The sequence below is a fragment of the Narcine bancroftii genome, chromosome 9 (genome assembly GCF_036971445.1).
Source record: "Narcine bancroftii isolate sNarBan1 chromosome 9, sNarBan1.hap1, whole genome shotgun sequence".
Lineage (NCBI taxonomy): Eukaryota > Metazoa > Chordata > Chondrichthyes > Torpediniformes > Narcinidae > Narcine > Narcine bancroftii.
In genome coordinates, this window is record NC_091477.1 from 57,425,247 (window position 1) to 57,444,663 (window position 19,417).

Genomic DNA, 19,417 nt, shown 5'->3' on the forward strand with positions numbered 1-19,417 from the left:
CGAACAATTAAATGGAATTTCTTGTCTCCATATAGTCCACTCCTCTCCATTCTCTGCGTATCTGTTCAGAAACATCTTAAATGCAATGATGGTATGTTGTTCCACTACTATCCTTGGTACCAATCACACTCTAAAATTTTACCTGCAATCTCCTGTAACCCCACCTACCATGCCCCCCGCCCCAAAAAATAGAGGTGGCAAAGAGTAGAGTGGGAATCTGGGCTGATTTCGCTGGAATAGTTTCATGTAAAAACAGAGGCAATTCTCTGTACAACATCCAAAGTCAAGGTGCTTGAATAACTGGGCAGAAATGAACATTGCCAGGAGATGAAATACATCCACAGAAGCAAACTCAATAAAAGAATTGGTATAACTTCGATTTTTAATAAACATCTTTAGGTAAAATCTCTGATAAAACGGTTCGAAAAACGAACATTGTGTTAGGGCTAGGGTTAGATTGATGTGTGGATACCGGAACAGAATGTGCATCTCATGCTGATTTTCATTTTTATAAATGTTCGGAGTGGGGTAGTCCACATTTGCGAAGTCTGATTGCTATTTTAAGTCCGAAGTCCCCTTCACAAGCAGATCTTCCGCGGAGGATCATTCCTAAACCACTCAGAAAGAAAAGTAGGGAAAATTACATAAAAGAGAATTTCAGGCCATTACAGTAAGAGAAAATCTGTGCATGGCGGCACATCTCAAATAATGGACGGAGACACCATACGGGGATTAACAGCGTTGGGGGAAGGATGCAAACTCGGGTCAAAGGATGAAATTGGAACTGGGTTGATGGCCAGGATTAAGTTTCTGTTCAGTGTTTATTTTTTTTGCTCCCTATGTCGTTTTATCTCATTGATAAAACAGATGACCTGGCCTTTTATCTCATTGAGGGCGATAGGTAAAGGACGAGGAAGAGGATGCTCTGCTGTAGAGGCGACACGGACTATGTTTCGGCGCTTCCACCAGTTCAAGGTTCCTGCATTAAAAAGATACTTATTATGTGCAAGCAACAGATTTTTTTTAGCCTGATTTAAACACCATGTTCGGATCGGCACAGACACATCGGCCGAAGGGCCTGCGACCGGACTGTAGCCTATGTTAGAAACGTGACGTTTGCATTGGTTATGAATAACTTTGTGTTCATCTGAGTCACGAATCTATAAATGCAAGTATTCCTTCTTTCTAATTTGTGCATCGGCGAACCTTGAATTTGTGAAGCAGCGAACTTCGAAAGTGTAGGAAGTTGGAGGGCAAATTATATTTATGCCGAGGGCAGAGAAACTTTAGGATTGAATGGGACACATTTGACTAGAAAAAGAAAATCAAAACCGATGCGCAGCTGTTGCTCATCCGACCCCGCTGAGGCACAGGGAGTGTTGGATACAGTTTTGGAGAGGTGTAAGTGAAACTAATAGCGGGAGAGAGGAGAGCAGGGAACAGTTTTATTTCGATGGCCACATTAAGACGGCAGGTGCAAAGGAACCAGACAGACTGAAGTAATCGAAAAAAAGCGCCCTGATTCATTGCGCTCCATGGATATCGAATCCCTGCAGTATTTCCTTGTTTGGCGAGATCACAATATCTATTGTTGTGTTCTCTGGACTAAAGTAACGATTTAACTGAAAATGAGGGGATGGGCAATTTTTAGAGCAGTCCACTCTGTAAAAACCAGCGCGGGTAGTTGGGGTAAGAGGGGCAAGCCCAGGGATGGTCACCTTACCGCATGAGGCCGTCTACCCAGAGTGTCACCTTGGGAATTATCCTTGATTTGTACATGTATGTGTAATGTTATTTCACATGGAAAAGGAACATGGGAAAAGAGAAAGAATGACCTATGTCCATGCTTTACCCACCAGGTGAAAGTCTGGTTTCAGAACAGAAGGACGAAGTACAAGCGCCAGAAGCTGGAGGAAGAGAGCCCGGAGACCCAGCAGAAGAGGAAAGGCACACAGCACGTGACCAGGTGGCGAGTGGCCACCAGACAGACCAGCCCCGAAGACATTGACGTGATCTCAGAGGATTAGAGGCCCCGGGATTAAAACAGTTTCATTCAAGTGTTTCAGTATAATTCGTGCAATGATGACTGCGAGCGGCCGGGAGAACCGAGGTTATTAAATATTCGACACGTTTAATTAAACTGGCCCGTGGTGGAATGATTAATTCCACTCAGATCACCAAGGCGGACTAAAATAATCTTCAACCGTGTGATTATATAGTTTAATTAAAAAGAATGTCTGTTAAGAAAACAGTGTGAGTGCGGCAAGTTGAAGACGGATTGTCCTCGCTTGTGTTGACCTTGGGACTGGAAGGCCGGTCGGGGATGGAATCTACTCCGCCGGATGCCACTCACTGAGAATTTAATTCCTTCCTCCGCACTTGGTGGCATCCAGCGACTTCGCAGAGAGAGAGAGAGAGCCACGGGGTGGACTTTTCACGTTTAGGACGGAGCAGGTTTTACAAACTAAAATGCCCGCAAGGCCCGGCGTAACCTTGCGCACAGCCTAAACACAAGGTGGGGGGGGGGGGGTTAATGAGGGGGAGAGAGGAAGAATGAGAAGGAGAGAGAAAGAATGAGAGAGAGGGAGAGAGGAAGAATGAGAGAGAGTAAGAATAAGAGAGAGAGGAAGAATGAGTGAGAGAGAGAGGAAGAGTGAATGAGTAAGAGAGAGGAAGAATGAGTGAGAGAAAGAAATAAGAGAGCGAGAGTGTGTGGAGAGAGGAAGAATGTGTGTGTGTGTGAGAGAAGCTCATTTGAAAGTTTCTACGGGTTTTGAACTGAGGAAAGGGGGGTCAGTAGGAGTTTAGCGCCGAGGACCTCGTGTAGTGAACCGCAACGTGATTCTCGTTTTTTTGAAGTTAACGTCTCATCTTGCCCTCCCGTAGATCTGTTTTATAATGGTCTTCTTCGTCAATTGTAAATATATGTGTGTCACCATTGGCATGTCTACACTACAGAATAATGAGGAAATATTTTTTTCCACAATAAAATATATTGTAAAATAAACTTGTTTTGTGAAGGCCAGGTATTGGAAATGACGTTTGCTCAATCTCCACCCGGAGAGTGCGCTCCCGAACGCTTGGCCACATGTACAATAGAGGCTCTTCCTGGTGCGCCTGGAAACGTACAGTTTGTTACATCCGCAAGCCACTGTAGCGGTTTCAATCTTTCCTCCGGGAAACTGCTGACACATTCACACAAACATTCACACAAGCACACGCATAAAAAAAAGCGAACACACCACGTGGAAATCTCCGATATCTACAGATTCAGACGGTGAGCGATAATAGGCGACATTCACTGGGATGAATCCAACTGGAAACGAGAGAAGAGCAGCAAATAGTGAAATAATCCATGTTATTCATATGGATTAACCAATACAACTATAACCAATACACAGGAACCAAAACAGGAACAATATTTGCCTGGGATGCACCTGGTCACTACAGTTAGAAAGGCAGCCACCCTTTCCTCTTCGTTCATCAAGGACAGTGGTTTTCAACCCTTTTCTTTCCACTCACATTCCACCTTAAGTAATCCCTATGCTCTGTGATTGCGGAAAAAAGATTGAGAATCACTAACCCCATTGTTACTGAAATATTTGGCTTGAGAAAATTGACATCGGCCCATTTCCTTTGGAGTTAATGAGCACATAATGAGTCAACGAGGTACGATTAAAACAGTGGTTTTCAAACATTTTCTTTCCACTCACATACCACCTTAAGCAATCCCTTACTAATCACAGAGTATCTTGGCATAAGGATTGCTTAAGGTGGAATGTGGGTGGAAAGATAAAAAGGTTGAGAACCACTGATCTATGATGTCTCCAAAGTTTCACGATGTAATGTTGCATTGGTAATTAAATGATCGCAGACTTTCAACATCTAATTAAAATTTATCTTGAAGGTGCTTTTAACATCGTAAAGAGTCCCACATGGTGGAGCGTAATGAGAAAACGATTGACATGAAGAAGACAGAGGATGGATGTACAGAGTACATGGATTAAGGGTGAAAGGTGAAATGTTTAGGGGAACATTAGGGGAGACCTTCATGCAGAGAGAGGTGAGAGTGTGGAACCAGCTGAAGTGGTGAATGAGGGCTCCGTTTTGACATTTAAGAAACATTTGGATGGTACATGGTTGGGAGGGCTATGGTCCGAGTACAGGTCGATGGGACTTGGCAGAATAATAGTTTGGTCTGGAATAGATGGGCCAAAGGTCTGGTTCCTGTGCTGTAGTGTTCTATGGTTGTAATAGTTAAGGACAGGTGACTTTATGCTTGGTGATGAAGGTTTAAAACACCTTGTTCAAAGAGGAGTTCTGTTTGCTCATCTAGAGGAAGGAGTGAGGTGGAGATTCATCAGGATGTTGCAGTGTCTGAAGGGCTTGAGTTTGGGGAAGTTGGATAGGCGCGGTATTCCCTAGAGTGTAGGAGAATGAGGTGCAATTTTATGGAGGTTCATAAAATTATGAAGGGCATGGATTCTGTCTTCTTTTTTCAGGTCAGATGATTCTAGAACAAGAGGGCATAGGCTTAAGGTGTGTGGGAAGAGATTTAAGAGGGACCTGAGAGGAAACATTTTCATTCAGAGGGTAGTCTATACCTGGAGTAAGCTGCCAGAGGAAGCTAGAGAAGTGGTACAATTACAATGTTTGGACAGATATCTGGATGGAAAGGCTCATAAGGATAAGGACCAACTGCAAACAGGACTGGCCCAGATTGCCTGCATGGCCAGCATGACTCTCTGACTCCAAGCAAAGTTTCTCCAGTTTTGCAATGATTAATTTCTTCATGCCATCTACTCACAGAGTCCTCAACTTGACTGCTAGGAAACTGCCTCTCATATCGTCAAAGTTCTCCCTCAAGTACAATCATGTTGTTCTTGATACCTGTCATCATCACTACCCCAAAAATCACCTAAACAAATCCTTTCTTGAAAATTACCTCTGTATTCAACTTCCAGTTCCCTTGTTATTCAAGTCCATGTCCTTCCTTTCCCACCCACTATGCTGCATCCTTCCCAATCAGTGTTATGTCTCCTCCACAACATGGAAATGACTTTGGTCAAACTTACAAAAGGAATCCTTTGATACCATGATAGTAGCAGACTGTTCCTTCTTGAATAATATGCAATCTTTAACATTCCTGATGAAGGGCTATATTGTTGAATGTTATTGTTTTCCATGGATGCCGCATGACCTATGAGTTCCTCCAGCATTTTTTTTTTGAGTACTGCTCCAGTTCTTTAGCATCTGCAGACTTCTTGATTAACCTTTAACTTCATCAGCTTCTTTCACAGTGGAGGAGAAGGGTTTGGAAAGCAAGTCATTTCATGCCTCGAGATGGAAATGCATGTACCTGGTTCCATTCTTGTCCATCTTGCCATAGTGTAAATCTGTTCTTTTGTTGTTACATCTGATATTTTTTGTGGACCCATTCAAGCCTTTCCATTTCTTTTCTCTGGTGTCATGCGCTAGTGAATATTGGAAATGGATGCAAGAGATGGAGTTGAACATGAAACTCTGCACTAAGCAACGTGAAACTCTGCAACATGAAAGTTTGCAATACACCAACATGGCGAAGAAACTCAGCTGGACACGCAACATCCATAAGAGGTAAAGGGTAACTTGGTTATCCTTTACTTCCTATGGATGTTGCGTGCCCTGCTGAGATCCTCCAGCACATTTGTGTTGATGAAAAAGATGGAGAGAGAGAGGAAGGACATTGGATTGTGGGATCACTATTTGTGGGGAAGGTGAACTTGTTTAAGTAGAATAGGTCAGACATCCACACGATCATGTCCAAATCCTTGTTTTTAATGTTGTCAGAGAAGGTTTGAACTGATTTGGATGGCGAGTGGGAAGAGATGCAGTCAAATGTAGAAGGAATACTGAGTAAGTCTAGTACTGTAAGCAGAGCATATGTAGACATGATAGAACACAAGGGATGAAGCAATCCGAAAATGCAACTACTTTTTAATGCAAGGAGTCTGATTATTTGAATATGTTGATATTGTTTGCTATTTCAGAGACATGGTTAAAAGAGCAGATTCTATTCCAAGGTATGGAATGTTCGGGTGTGACTATGGAAGAGGGGAATGGAAAATTGGAGTTGGCAATACAATATTAACCAAGGAATCCATTCCAACAGAAATAAGGGAGGATATTCTTAAAGGTTCTTCAAATGAAAGGAGCTTAGAAACAAAAAGGGGATGATCAGAATTCATGAACAAGCTGTGAAATCCCGAACTTTGAACAGACCTCTTAACACTCAACAGGAGATGGAGGAGAAGAGATGTCGGCAAATCAAAGAGGTAAGGGAATAGGGGTGGAAATTTCATCTTTCCTGAAAACTAACCAGGAATGCATAGTGAAAGGCTTAGAAGGGTGGGATTTTTAAAAAAGTGATTCAAGGAGAGCATTTGGAGCCAATTCAGAGCTAATCTCACTGAAGAAAGGGTGGTCCTAGGCCTAATCTTAGGGATTGCAGCTGAGCAAATGACTGGAGGCTCCGTGGGAGAGCATTTTGGAAAAACTGACCTAACTGTAAATTTTAAGAGAATCATTGAAAAGGGTTAAGGATTATTTGGAAATCAGGGTCCTAAATTGGAGGAAGACCTATTCAATAACCTGAGACAGGATCTAGCAGAAGCAGAGTGGGAGCAACTACCTGTGGGTAGGTCTATATCTGACAAAGTGGGAATCATTCAGAAATAAAACTAGTATGTAAGGGTAAGGATAAGGGCAATGCCCATGAAGCCCTGGAAGTAAGGGGTATGATAGAGTGAAAATGGAAGCATTTGGGAAGTATAGAGTACAGGAAACAGGGTACATATAACAGCAATGTAGAAATTACTGGCTAGTACATAACAAACAAATGTTGGGGGCATGAAATATCACTGGTGGACAAAGTTAAGGATATTCTCAAATATTTCATATTTAGGTCAAGTGGGTAACCATGGAAAGAGTTACGAACCAAGAGGGAAACTGAGTGGAACCAGAAGATATAATGAATATTTCTTATCTGTAATTATGAAGGTTAACTTTGTACAGTATTTGGAGAATTCAGGGAGGGGAATATAAAATTTCTGGAACAAGCTACCAATAAATGTCACGGTTGGCATAGCGGTTAGTACAAGGCCTCTACAGTGCCAGTTACTGGGATCGGACCTGGGTTCGAATCCCGCGTGGTCTGTCAGGAGTTTCTACGTTCTCCCCGTGCCTGCGTGGGTTTTCTCCAGGGGTTCCGGTTTCCACCCACCCTTCAAAAATGTAACGGGATGTAGGTTAATGGGATGTAAAATGGGTGCCATGGATTCATAGGGCCAAAGTGGCCTGTAACAGTGCAATATGTCTAAATTAAAATAAAAATAACTTTAAAATTAAAAAAAATTAAATTAAAAAAAGGAATTAAAAACCATTAATACTAGCAAGCTGATGAATGATAAATTCCCAAGGCTTAATGAAATGCATGCTGGGAGAATGAAAACCAAGGGATTCAATAAGAGATTGTCCACCCCTCCATCCAATCTTGTCCAAACCCTGAGATATCTACTTAGCTCCCTGATTTTATTTGCTTCATTATTGAACCTAGTTTTAGTGCTGTAAAACTTTACTCCTTGAAACTTACATATTTGGCCAACCTTTTAGTCTCCTGATGCTCTGTGCCAAATTTTCTCTGATTCTTTGATTACGCTGCTCTGAAGTGCCAAGGTACAGATTATAATGTTACTGAGAGATATGACAAGGCAAGAAAATATCTGGAGAGATTTCCAGTGCTGAGCAACCAGAGACCACCCAGAGACCATTGGGTTGAAAGAAGCCGCAGGCAAGAGGAAGGGTGAGGCCCCACAGTTACAAATGTATGGGCAGGATTTCTGTTTCTGAACTTGATGCACTTTTTATAGCTGTTTGCTCTGTGCAGGAGACACTTGAGTGTAAATATTTCATGTGAGCAGTGTGTTGGCCTTGTTCAAAAATATTTCCATGAGTTATTTTTTCACAACTGGAACCATAGAACACTACAACACAAAAACAGGCCCCTTCAGCCCTTCTAGTCTGTGCCAAACCATTTTTTCTGTCTTGTTCCACTGACCTGCACCCAGTCCATAACCCTCCATAACTCTCCCATTTATATACCTGTCCAAATTCTCCTTAAATGTTAAATTTGAGCCCACATTCACCACTTCAGCTGGCAGCTCGTTCTACACTCCTACCACTCTCTGTGTGAAGAAGTTCCCCCTCATGCTCCTCCTAAAATTTCCTCTATCACCCTTAACCCATGTCCTCTGGTTTGTATCTCACCTACCCTCAGTGGAAAAAGTCTACCAACATTTACTCTGTCTATTTCCTTCATAATTTTAAATACCTCTATTAAATCTCCTCTCATTCTTCTACACTCCAGGGAATAAAGTCCTAACCTGTTTAACCTTTCCCTGTAACTCAGTTCCTGAAGTTCAGGAAACATCCTAATAAATCTCCTCTGCATTCTTTCTATCCTATTGATATCTTTCCTGTATTAGGTGACCCAAAAATGCCACAATAGTCCAAAGATGGCCTCACCAATGTCTTATACAACTTAACCATAACATCCCAACACCTATACTCAATACTTTGATTTATGAAAGCCAATATGCTAAAGCTCTCTTTACAAACCTATCCACCTGTGACACCACTTTCAGGGAATTATGTATCTGCATTCACAGATCTCTCTGTTCTACCGCACTTCTCAGTACTTTACCATTTACGATGCAAGTCTTTTCTTAGTTTATCCTTCCAAAATGCAGCTCCTCACACTTGTCTACATGAAATTCCATCTGCCATTTTTCAGCCATTTTTCCAGCTGGTCCGGATTCCCCTGTAAGCTTTGAAAATCTTCTTCGCTGTCCACAACACCTCCAATCTTAGTGTCATCTTCAAACCTGTTGATCCAATTTACCACATTATCATCCAGATCATTAATATAGATGACAAAAAACAATGGTCCCAGCACCGATCCCTGAGCCACACCAATAGTCACAGGCCTCCAGTTTGAGAAGCAATCATCCACCACTACCATTCAGCCATTGTCGAATCCAGTTTGCTACTTCACAATGAATACCAAATGTTTGAACCTTTCTGACTAACCTCCCATGTGGGACCTTGTCAAATTCTTTATTAAACTCCATGTAGACAACATCTACAGCCTTTCTTTCATCAACTTTCCTGGTTACCTCCTCAAAAAAATCTAAGATTGGTTAGACATGCATAAAATCATGTTGACCAGTGCCGGATTAACTTAGTAGCAAAAGTAGCATTTCAAGGCCCTGTGCTAAATGCTTGCAAGCTATCAATTCCCTTTCAGTGATTCTGCACTTGGCCTATACAGGGGTGCAGTGCTGCCGGACACCTATTAACATGATTATCTGCCATGCAGGGTGGGGGTAGGAGGATATAGATCACCTTTTTCGCTACATTTTATGGAATGTTGAGAGCGCAGGGAGTGATTTGAAATGTCAAAGAGTAACTGTTTCATTGTTCCAACATTGCTCACTAACGATACCTTTGCAGAGGCAAATCGCCAAGATGGCTTGCATGGGGCAGGGAATCTCAGGCAGAACCAGCTGACTCAACTCTGACATGCAGCCTTTTTTGATCAGAATGGGATGGAGCCAAAGATCGAGACACATCTTTCCATCCCCTGCAAAAATCAGGTGATCTAAAAGATCACCACGAGGTGATCAAATCTAGTCTGAACAAAGAATTCTTCTGCACTTATTTGTTCATTTAGGATATTTTTTTCCTACTTTATTTTGAAAGAGGTAATCTTTTGTCAAAAGACCAAATGCCGTTTTAATACATGGACGATAATGAAAATAACAGTACGTCCTATTAAATATGGATAAGCAGCACATTGATTCTTGTTAAAAAGGTAGGATAATAAAGGCGAGCTATTTTCAACAAAGCTGAGAAAGTGATCCCCCACTCTGCACCCATCCTAAAGACAAAACAGGCGATGTGGCACGAAGACCCGGCCACAGCAATCCGAAAGGAAGGCAATATTATTGCTGGTGGATTAGAAGAAGCATTATGATAACTGATTAACCACTTATGTTGAAAAGCACTCAGCAACTGTAGAAATGCAGTTACACTAGAAGTTCATGGGTGACTGATAATGTTGCATTCAGGAAACAAAATCTTTCAGGTCATGTAGTTAGTAGTTGTAAGGAAGGGTTAGCTGAAAATAACATGGACTAAATGCAGAGCAATGACTCTTGCTTCCCTTTACAAATCCTAATGTTTACCATGAAAGGAAGAAACAGCAGCAAACAAAGGGAGATCAATCTGTAGAGCGCGATTGCCTTTTAGTGAGAAGATGGCCTTGAAGAGTTCATTAAACAGCAGCATGTAAAACCAGTCTATTTGCATCGTAAATCATGGCCACTCTGAAATGTGGACAATTCTAGATTAAATTACAGCTTCATGAATATGCTAATATAGTTGAGGGTTAAAAGGGTTGCTGTAACAACCTTTCTACAGGTATCCTTAGCTGCCCTAAAAATTATAAAATCCCTTCAGGGAAAATAATTTATCTGCCTGCTGCCTGATTAAACTTAAAGCTCCCCCCTCACACAGTTTGTTACATTGCCTTGTTTAGAATAGACTATGGCAGACTTTTTCTGAGTCACCAAAAAGCTGGAGGACCTATTTCCTAAAGTCACCCATGTAAGTTTGTTTCCATTCATAAAATGTGCGAGGCTGCATTTGCAATGATTCATCGCTTTCCAGTTCATCACTCTCCTCAGAATTTAGCTTTCTCTGGCATTTGGTGTCCTACTTGCCCCTTTTGTTCTCTCTTTTAAACCACTAGATGTTTTAATAATTATATGTTTTTTTTAAATTATGGGCCCCTTTATAACGTATGATACAGGCCCTCGCACTAGCCTAATCCCACTCTGATGTTGACAATCCCTAATCAGTCTTTGGCTATCCAAATAATAGTATCTAAATAATTAGAACACCTTCCAGCAACTTGCCTACAACTGATGTCAGGGTCATCAGCCTATAATTTCTAGGGCTACTTTTCGAGCCTTTTTAAAATAACGGGACAACATGAGCTACCATCATATCCTCCGGCACCACACCCATGGCTAAGGACATTTTAATTATTTCTGCCAGAGCCCTTGCAATTTCTACACTAGCCACCCTCAAGGTCTGAGGGAATATCTTGTCTGCCCATGTGGATTTATTCACCCTTATTTGCATAAGACAGCAGGCATTTCCTCCTCTTTAATCTGTGCATGTTCCATGACCTCACTACTTATTTTCCTTACTTCCCACATCTCTGTATCCACTTCCTCAGTGAACACTGATGAAAAACCCATTTAAGATCTCCCCAACTCTTCTGGCTCCATTAAAAGCTGACCACTCTGATTTTCACAGTGACCCATTTTGTCCCTTACTATCCTTTTGCTCTTCATATACTTGTAAGGTTTTTCCTTCACATTGTCTGCCAAAGCAGCCTCATGTCTTCTTTTAGCCCTCCTGATTTCTCTCGAGGATTCTTTTGCATTTTTTATACTCTTCAAGTACCTCATTTGCTCCATGTTTCCTATACCTGCTTTATGCCTTTTTCTTCTTCTGAAATAGATCCCCAATATCCCTTGAAAACCAAAATGCTTGCTAATTGTACTCTCAAAATTTCATATTGGTAGGTCTTCCACTTATCTTACACATCCTTGCCTGAAAACAACTTATCATGCATCCTCGATCCTTTCTGATTTCCTCAAATTTAACCTTCCTCCAATTTAAAATCTCAACCCGAGGCCCAGATCTATCCTTCTCCATAATTAATTTGAAACTAATGGCATTATGATTGCTGGACCCAAAATGTTTTGTCCTGTCTTGTTCCCTAATAGGAGATCCAATCTTGCACTCACTCTAGTTGGAACCTCTATTTGTAGATTTAGAAAACTTTCCTGAACACATTTGACAAGCTCCAAGCCATCCAGCCCTTTTACAGTATGGGAGTCATAGTCAATATGTGGAAAATTAAAACCCCCTACGATCACAACCTAATGCTTCCTGCAGCTGATTTGCTATCTCTCTACAGATTTGCTTCCCTAATTCTCATTGACTATTGGGTGATCTATAATACAATCCCATGGGTGTGGTCATACCCTTCCCGTTCCTCAGCTCCACCTATATATCCTCAGTATATGAGCCCTCTGGATGGTGCTGCCTGAACACAGCTGTGAAATTTTCCCCGATGGCCACTACCCCTTTCCCCCTTTCATCCCCCCGTTCTATTGTGGTCTAAAGCAACAGAAGCCCGGAACATTGAGCTGCCAGTCCTGCCCCTCCTGCAAACCAAGTTTCACTAATGGCCACGATGTCAAAATTCCACATGCCACACTCTAAGCTCGTCTGCCTTTCCTACAATACACCTTGCATTGAAATAGATTAAGGGCCTCCAAATTGGTTGATATCAACCCCAGGATTGTTAAATGTCAAGGGGTATCAAAGGGGGTTGATAACATGGAGGGGGGGGGTTGAAAATGTGGGGATTCAATTTAAAATAGTGCCTCCACACCACCCCTCACCTTCTGTCCAAGAACGGCCACTGACACCTCCCCAACACCCTTCCCGTCCAGCCCAGATGAGGGGGGTTTACCGACCATGAACTTTTATTCGTTGAAGTCATCGCGCACACGCCATCCCACCTCACATGCCCTGCAGACCCCAGGGAGCTGCATTTAACAGGCAATTGCATCTTCTGCCCCTTAATTTGTCCTCTATTTGGGGGTGTAGGGCCTACATCGCCAAAAGGAGGACAAATTAATATCCAACAAAATGGCACCAGGGAGAGGACAGAGGGCTCAAAAGCCAGACTGTACACCCTTCCATCCAGGCCTCCTTCCATCCAGCCCCGCCCCCCAGACCAGTCCTCCCCCCATCCAATCCAGCATCAGGATTCCATGCCTGGGGGATCAATGAGGGACCACGTATTCCTGAAGGGATCGATGGTTTAAAAAGTTTGGGGACCCTTGAAACAGTTGCATCTGAGAATATTTCCATCACTTACCACTCATTGACCTCTAACATTACATGCAATTTTCACAATTTTTTTCCTTCCTCCATTCCCCTGTGTGCTCTGGCACTCTAGTTCCCATCTTCCTGCAAATCTAGTTTAAACTCCACCTGGAGAAGCTCTAGGAAACCTTCTCACAAGGATATTAGGCCCCCCTCCAGTTTGGATGCAAACTGTCATGTCAGAACGTGTCCCACCTTCCCTGGAAGAGAGCCTAATGATCCAAAAACCTGAAGCCCTCCCTCTTGCACCATGTCTCCAACCATGTGTTGAGCTGCATTATCCTCCTATTTCTAACCTCACTGGCATGTGGCATGGGTCGCAAAACTGAGAATACAACCCTGGAGGTCCTGTCCTTCAACCTAATGCCTAACTCCCTGAACTCCCCTTGAAGGACCTCCTCACCACTGTCATTAGGTCTCAACATCTGGCTGCTCACCTTCCCTCCTGAGAATGAAAGTAACATTTATTATTTCATTTTAGCATGTAACATTTTATAAGCCCACACCTCTGATACAATTTCTAAAGTTACGAGCCCAGAGGACCCCAAAACCCAGCAGCAATAGATATTCACCAAGACAATGGTTACTTAAACAAAAGTTGGTTTTAATTATCTTTAAACATGAAAACAGAATCACACTTATCACTTATTGACTTAACTAACCTAACTTAACCCCCTCCTAATTCTAAGCGCACGTGTATGTTTGGAAAAGTTCTTTGATTCAGAGTCCAATCTCACTTCTCACTCCTCTAAGTTCACTGGTTGCAGGCAATTCTTATACTGTGCACAGAATTCAACATATATGAATTTCACCAAGCTTTGGTGCTTTAAAAGTAAATGGTTACCACTCAGGAAGGCTCTTGTCGGTTTTCAGAGAGAGATTTGTTGTTCCAGGTCACCCACAACTGATTCCTTTTTAATCAGTCACTTCACTGTCTTGCTGACGAAACCTTCCCCCTCAGGGTTCTCCAGATGATAACTTCTTTCTTTCAGATCACCACAGAGTTCATTTTTCTTTCTCTTATTCCAAGTGAAACATTAGTTAGCCAGTCCTCTCCTCTTGCATGAACCACAAGGGCTTTGACCAGGCTGAACTAAGCACTCACAACATGTCTTCCGAATGGGGTTTTCCACAAGCTTGTCAGCTTGTCCTGTTCCTGCTCCAGTTGCTGCTGTGGAGTGTAAAACTGTAGAACTGATCTGTGTGTGTGTGTGTGTGTGTGTGTATCTCTCTCTCTCTCTCTCTCTCTCTCTCTCTCTCTCTCTCTCACACACACACACACACACAGAAAGCCTGTTTTACTCTCTCTGCTTGCAAAACCACATGACCCTCCTAGAACAGCAAGTTCCACTCCAGACAGAATGCAGCTCCAACAAGCTCTTTCATCTGTTGCCTTTTTGTAAACAACAATCCATTGGTGAAGTGTCTTGGGCACTCTCAAAAGCTTCTGCAAAGGCTCTTGTCCCCGACATGTCCAGCATGAGCAGAGCTCCAGTGTTTTCTATAAAATCTGTTTTAAAGTGTTTATATGTGACCTACACTAAAAACCCTTCCCCAATTTATCTCCCAGAAGTATATCTATATTCTATCACATTGGCTAATATTTTTCAATCTTAACAGGCAGAGGTCTAACACAGGGGTCAGTTTTGTGGTTCTGTTTTGCTCCAGCCACAGGTATTACAAGCCTCCCTTGTGTTTGCATAACAAGAACTGTACATTGTACTCAAAGTGGATATGTGCATTTGATCATGGAATTTTGTAACATTACCTTTTCTTTCTATGAGCTGTCTTATTGGCTGTCTTCAGTGTTGAAATAAAAGATTTCTTCTTCCTATGCAGCTAATCGCAGACTAAATAGCCACAGATATTTGCAGATTGACTCACATTTTGGAGGTGTGCCCAAATTGAATAATTTAAATGCCAAATCAGAATTACTGTGGTCAGTGCAAAGCCAAGGTACTTTGACAATTTGAATGGACTTTCATCAATTCCATCACTCGTGTGGCAGTTGTCTAGTTGTGTAACTATCCTCCAGACTCATGAAATAATAAATGGTATTACATTGGTCGTATCCTACATTTAAAACTTGACATAAGTTGAACACTATCCTCAAATAATGTACTCTATCTTCCGTACAAATTGTTGGATGAAGGATGAAAAGGAATACATATTGCTTCCTACACTTCATTCTAACTGGACCATAATTGTTGCTTGACCTTCCCACACAATACAGAACTTCTGTTAAAATTACAGTTGGCATGATTAGAGTAGTAATTAGTGCAACGTTATTACAGTTATTTGAATGCGACGCTGTCCGTTAGGAGTTTGTACGTTCTCCCCATGTCTCCTCTGGGTGGTCCAGTTTCCTTCCTCCGTCCAAAAACATACGGGGTTTATGGGTTAATTTGTGTATTTGGGTGATACGAGCTTGTGGGCTGGATCTCAAAATTAAAAAAAATTGCTCAAGATTTATCATTTTGTGGTTCTTTTACTTCTGATAGTTCAGCCACACTCCAATCCACACCATCTGGGGCAATTAGATGTTTATTGTCCATCTTTAATTACTGGGCCACAGATTAATTTTGCCAGTATTAAAAGAAATGACTTATATTTTAAAAATTTGATAAAATATTGTTTAAAATGATTTTTAATTTTTAAAATTTAGATTTCTAGCACAGTAACTGACCATTTCGGCCCACGTGTCCTTGCCGTCCAATTTACACCCAATAAAATGGAACGTTTTGAGCAGAGGGAGGAAACCGGAGCCCCCGGGGAGAAGGTACAAACTCCTTAAAGACACTGCGGGATTTTAACCCTGTCCGGTCCTGATCGCTAGCGCTGTAAAGGCATTGCACTAACCTTTATGCCAACTTGCCTCTCCTTTTGGCCAGTCCCAGTTTGGTTTATTTACTTTGTATAATGTTTTAATTCTCTACCAGATACTTACACCTTTTTTCTGTTTTTTATTTAGTTACATTTATTGGTTTTATTTTTGTTTCTCTTCGTATTGGCCTTTAACAAATCAACAATCTGATTTTTGTGGGGAGAACTAAGATTTTCAGTCTTTGGTTGGGTTTCAGGGAATCTGACTAAGAGGACTGACACCCTCAAAGCCCTGTCCTAAGAGTTTTGGAATGTTTTACTTTATCAAAGACATTTTATAAATGCAAGTGGTTGTTTCATATTTTGTATCCTCACATGACAGTTGTCATTTGCTCAGCTTTTAAATTCTTACATGTCTGAAAAACTGCTTCTGGTTTATTTCTTCAGTCTCTGTGCTCTTCCTTTCATCAATTTGTTCTTTCTTTCTTGATGGCAGTGTTTTCATGAATTTGTTCCCTCGGTGATAAGGTCTCACCTTGGAGGGTTAGTTGTGGGTTTCTCCAACACATCCACATGGTCTTTCCACTCTTGGAATAGATTTTATGAAGCTTGCAATAGTGCAGTTGGCGAAAGGTTATAACATCTACCATGTATGGAGAAATTGCAGGAAATCCAGTTAAAATTAAATAAATTCAGTTATAATTGATGTTAAATGATAAATGTGGTACAAAACACATTAATCATTGCTTGCACGATACACATGGATTTTACTGGCAACTGTTTCTGATTAGGCTGATACCATTGTTTATATAAAATATACTCATTTTTAATTTCCTTTTCCTCAATACTTAATTATAACATTCAAGCTCTGTAAGCTTCCTGTACATTCTACCCCTTGCATGGCCTCCAGCCAGAATTGTATATCATTAAACATTTTGTTCTTATTCCAAGAGACTCCTCTGCTATTTGCTGAAAGCATGCAGTTGCTGTTAATCTGTGGGTTGAAGTACCACAGATCCGCCAGGGAAACTGTTTCAGAATAGCAATGCTTTTCAATTATTTCATGGCAAGACTTCATATTTCAGACTGAAGTTGAAAAAAACAACTAGTTGGAAGTCAATGATTTAGGCATCTACATAATCACCGTGTTTGTTTTTGTCAATACTTGACATAAATTGGTAATCACAGCCTGAAAGAAATTATAAACTGCAGAAATCGTTTGACATAAAAATAAACCAAAAAAGGTGACTCAACCGTGGATAACAAGGGAAATTAGAGACAGCATTAGGTCCAAAGAGAGAGCATATCAATTGGCCAAAAAAAGTACCAAATCCAAAGACTGGGAACAGTTCAAGATGCAGCAAAGGAGGACAAAGGGATTAATCAAGAGGGCAAAAATAAATTACGAACGTAAGCTTGCGGCAAACATAAAAACCAACTGCAAAAGCTTTTATAGATATGTCAAGAGCAAAAGATTGGTGAAATCCAGAGTAGGTCCCTTGCAGTCAGAATCAAGGGAATATAAAATGGGGAATAAGGAAATGGCAGACCAATTAAATTCTTACTTTAGTTCTGTTTTCACAAGAGAGGATACAAATAACCTCCCAAGGATGTTGGGAAACATAGAGACTAATGCAAGGGAGGAGCTGAAAGAAATCAGCATCTCTAAGGACATGGTCTTGGGGAAATTGAAGGGATTGAAGGCCGATAAATCCCAAGGGCCTGATAATCTACATCCTAGGGTACTTAAAAAGTGGACATTCAGATAGCAGATGCTTTAAGAATTATTTTCCAGAACTCAATAGACTCAGGATCAGTACCCATGGATTGGAGGGTAGCTAATGGTACCCCACTATTTAAATAGGGGGGGTAGATAAAAAGCGTGGAATTATAGGCCGGTGAGCCTTACATCAGTAGTGTGCAAAATGATGGAATCCATTATTAACGATGTAATAGCGGAGCATATGACTAGCAGAGAAGGGATCCGACAGAGTCAACATGGATTTACAAAAGGTAAATCGTGCTTGACAAATCTATTGGAATTCTTTGAGATGGTGACAGATGAAATAGATGGGGGAGAGCCAGTGAATGCGGTGTACCTGGATTTCCAATATGGTCCCACATAAATGACTGGCATGCAAAATCAAGGCTCATGGGATTGGGGGCAAGGTATTGATGTGGATTGAGAACTGGCTGGCAGATAGAAGACAGAGAGTTGGGATAAACGGCTCATTTTCTGAGTGGCAGGCGGTGACCAGTGAAGTGCCACAGGGATCTGTACTGGAACCCCAGCTGTTCACAATTTACATTAATGATCTAGATGAGGGGATTGGATGTAATATCTCCAAATTTGCAGACAACACTAAGCTAGGAGGGGTTGTGTGCACTGAAGAGGGGGGTCAGGAAGCTCCAGTGTGATTTGGATAAATTGGGGGACTGGGCAGATACATGCCAAATGCACTACAATGTTGATAAATGTGAGGTTATCCACTTTGGTAATACAAACTGGAGGGCAAATTACTATTTGAATGGCAAGAGATTGGGAGATGGGGAAGGTAGCAGAGAGACCTAGGGGTTCTTGTGTACCAGTCACTGAAGGCGAGCATGCAGGTACAGCAGGCGGTTAAAAAGGCAAATGGTATGTTGGCCTTCATATCAAGAGGGTTTGAGTATAGGAATAAGGATACCTTACTGCAGCTGTACAGAGCCTTGGTGAGTCCAAACTTGGAGTATTGTGTGCAGTTTTGGTCACCTTATCTGAGAAGGATGTTCTTGCAATGGAGGGAGTGCAAAGGCGATTCACCAGGCTGATACCTGGAATGGCAGGAGTAACTTATGAGGAAAGATTGCGCAAATTGGGATTGTACTCGCTGGAGTTTAGAAGATTGAGAGGGGATCTCATAGAGACATATAAAATTCTGGCAGGACTGGACAGAATGGATGCGGAAGGGATGTTTCCAATGGTGGGGGAGTCCAGAACCCGGGGCCATGGTTTGAGGATAATAGGCAAACCATTTAGAACCGAGATGAGGAGGAATTTCTTTACCCAGAGGGTGGTGAATCTGTGGAATTCATTGCCACAGAGGGCAGTAGAGGCAGGTTCATTGAATATAATTAAGAGGGAATTAGATATATTTCTTCAGTATAAGGGAATTAGGGGTTACGGAGAGAAGGCGGGGACGGGGTACTGAACTTAAGATCAGCCATGATCTCATTGAATGGTGGAGCAGGCTCGAAGGGCAGAATGACCTACTCCTGCTCCTATCTTCTATGTTTCTATGTTTCTATTCCTGAAATGAGGCTCCTTTGAAGCTTAAAAGTAATTTTTACTCAAAAAGTTTTCACCAGTAATATGCTCTGTTTGTGGCGCTAAACTTGAGCTTCCTGTAGCCAACCATTTAACTCTTCCCAACCATTCATACTTGGCCTCATCCATTGTCAGGGCGAGGCTAGGTGTAGACTTAAGGAACAATACATCACATTCTTCCTGCAAAGCCTTAAACCTTATCGCATAAACATTGAT

General features: G+C 41.7%; 1 protein-coding gene across 1 annotated transcript in view; it reads left to right on the forward strand.

Moving 5' to 3' along the window:
• Positions 1-2,496, forward strand: part of emx3 (empty spiracles homeobox 3) — a 28,230-nt gene extending 25,734 nt beyond the window's left edge. The window contains exon 3 of the mRNA XM_069899253.1: positions 1,860-2,496. Coding sequence (XP_069755354.1) covers positions 1,860-2,027 — 168 coding nt within the window. The 3' untranslated portion in view covers positions 2,028-2,496. The remainder of the gene's footprint in view (positions 1-1,859) is intronic.
• Positions 2,497-19,417: the final 16,921 nt, after the last annotated feature.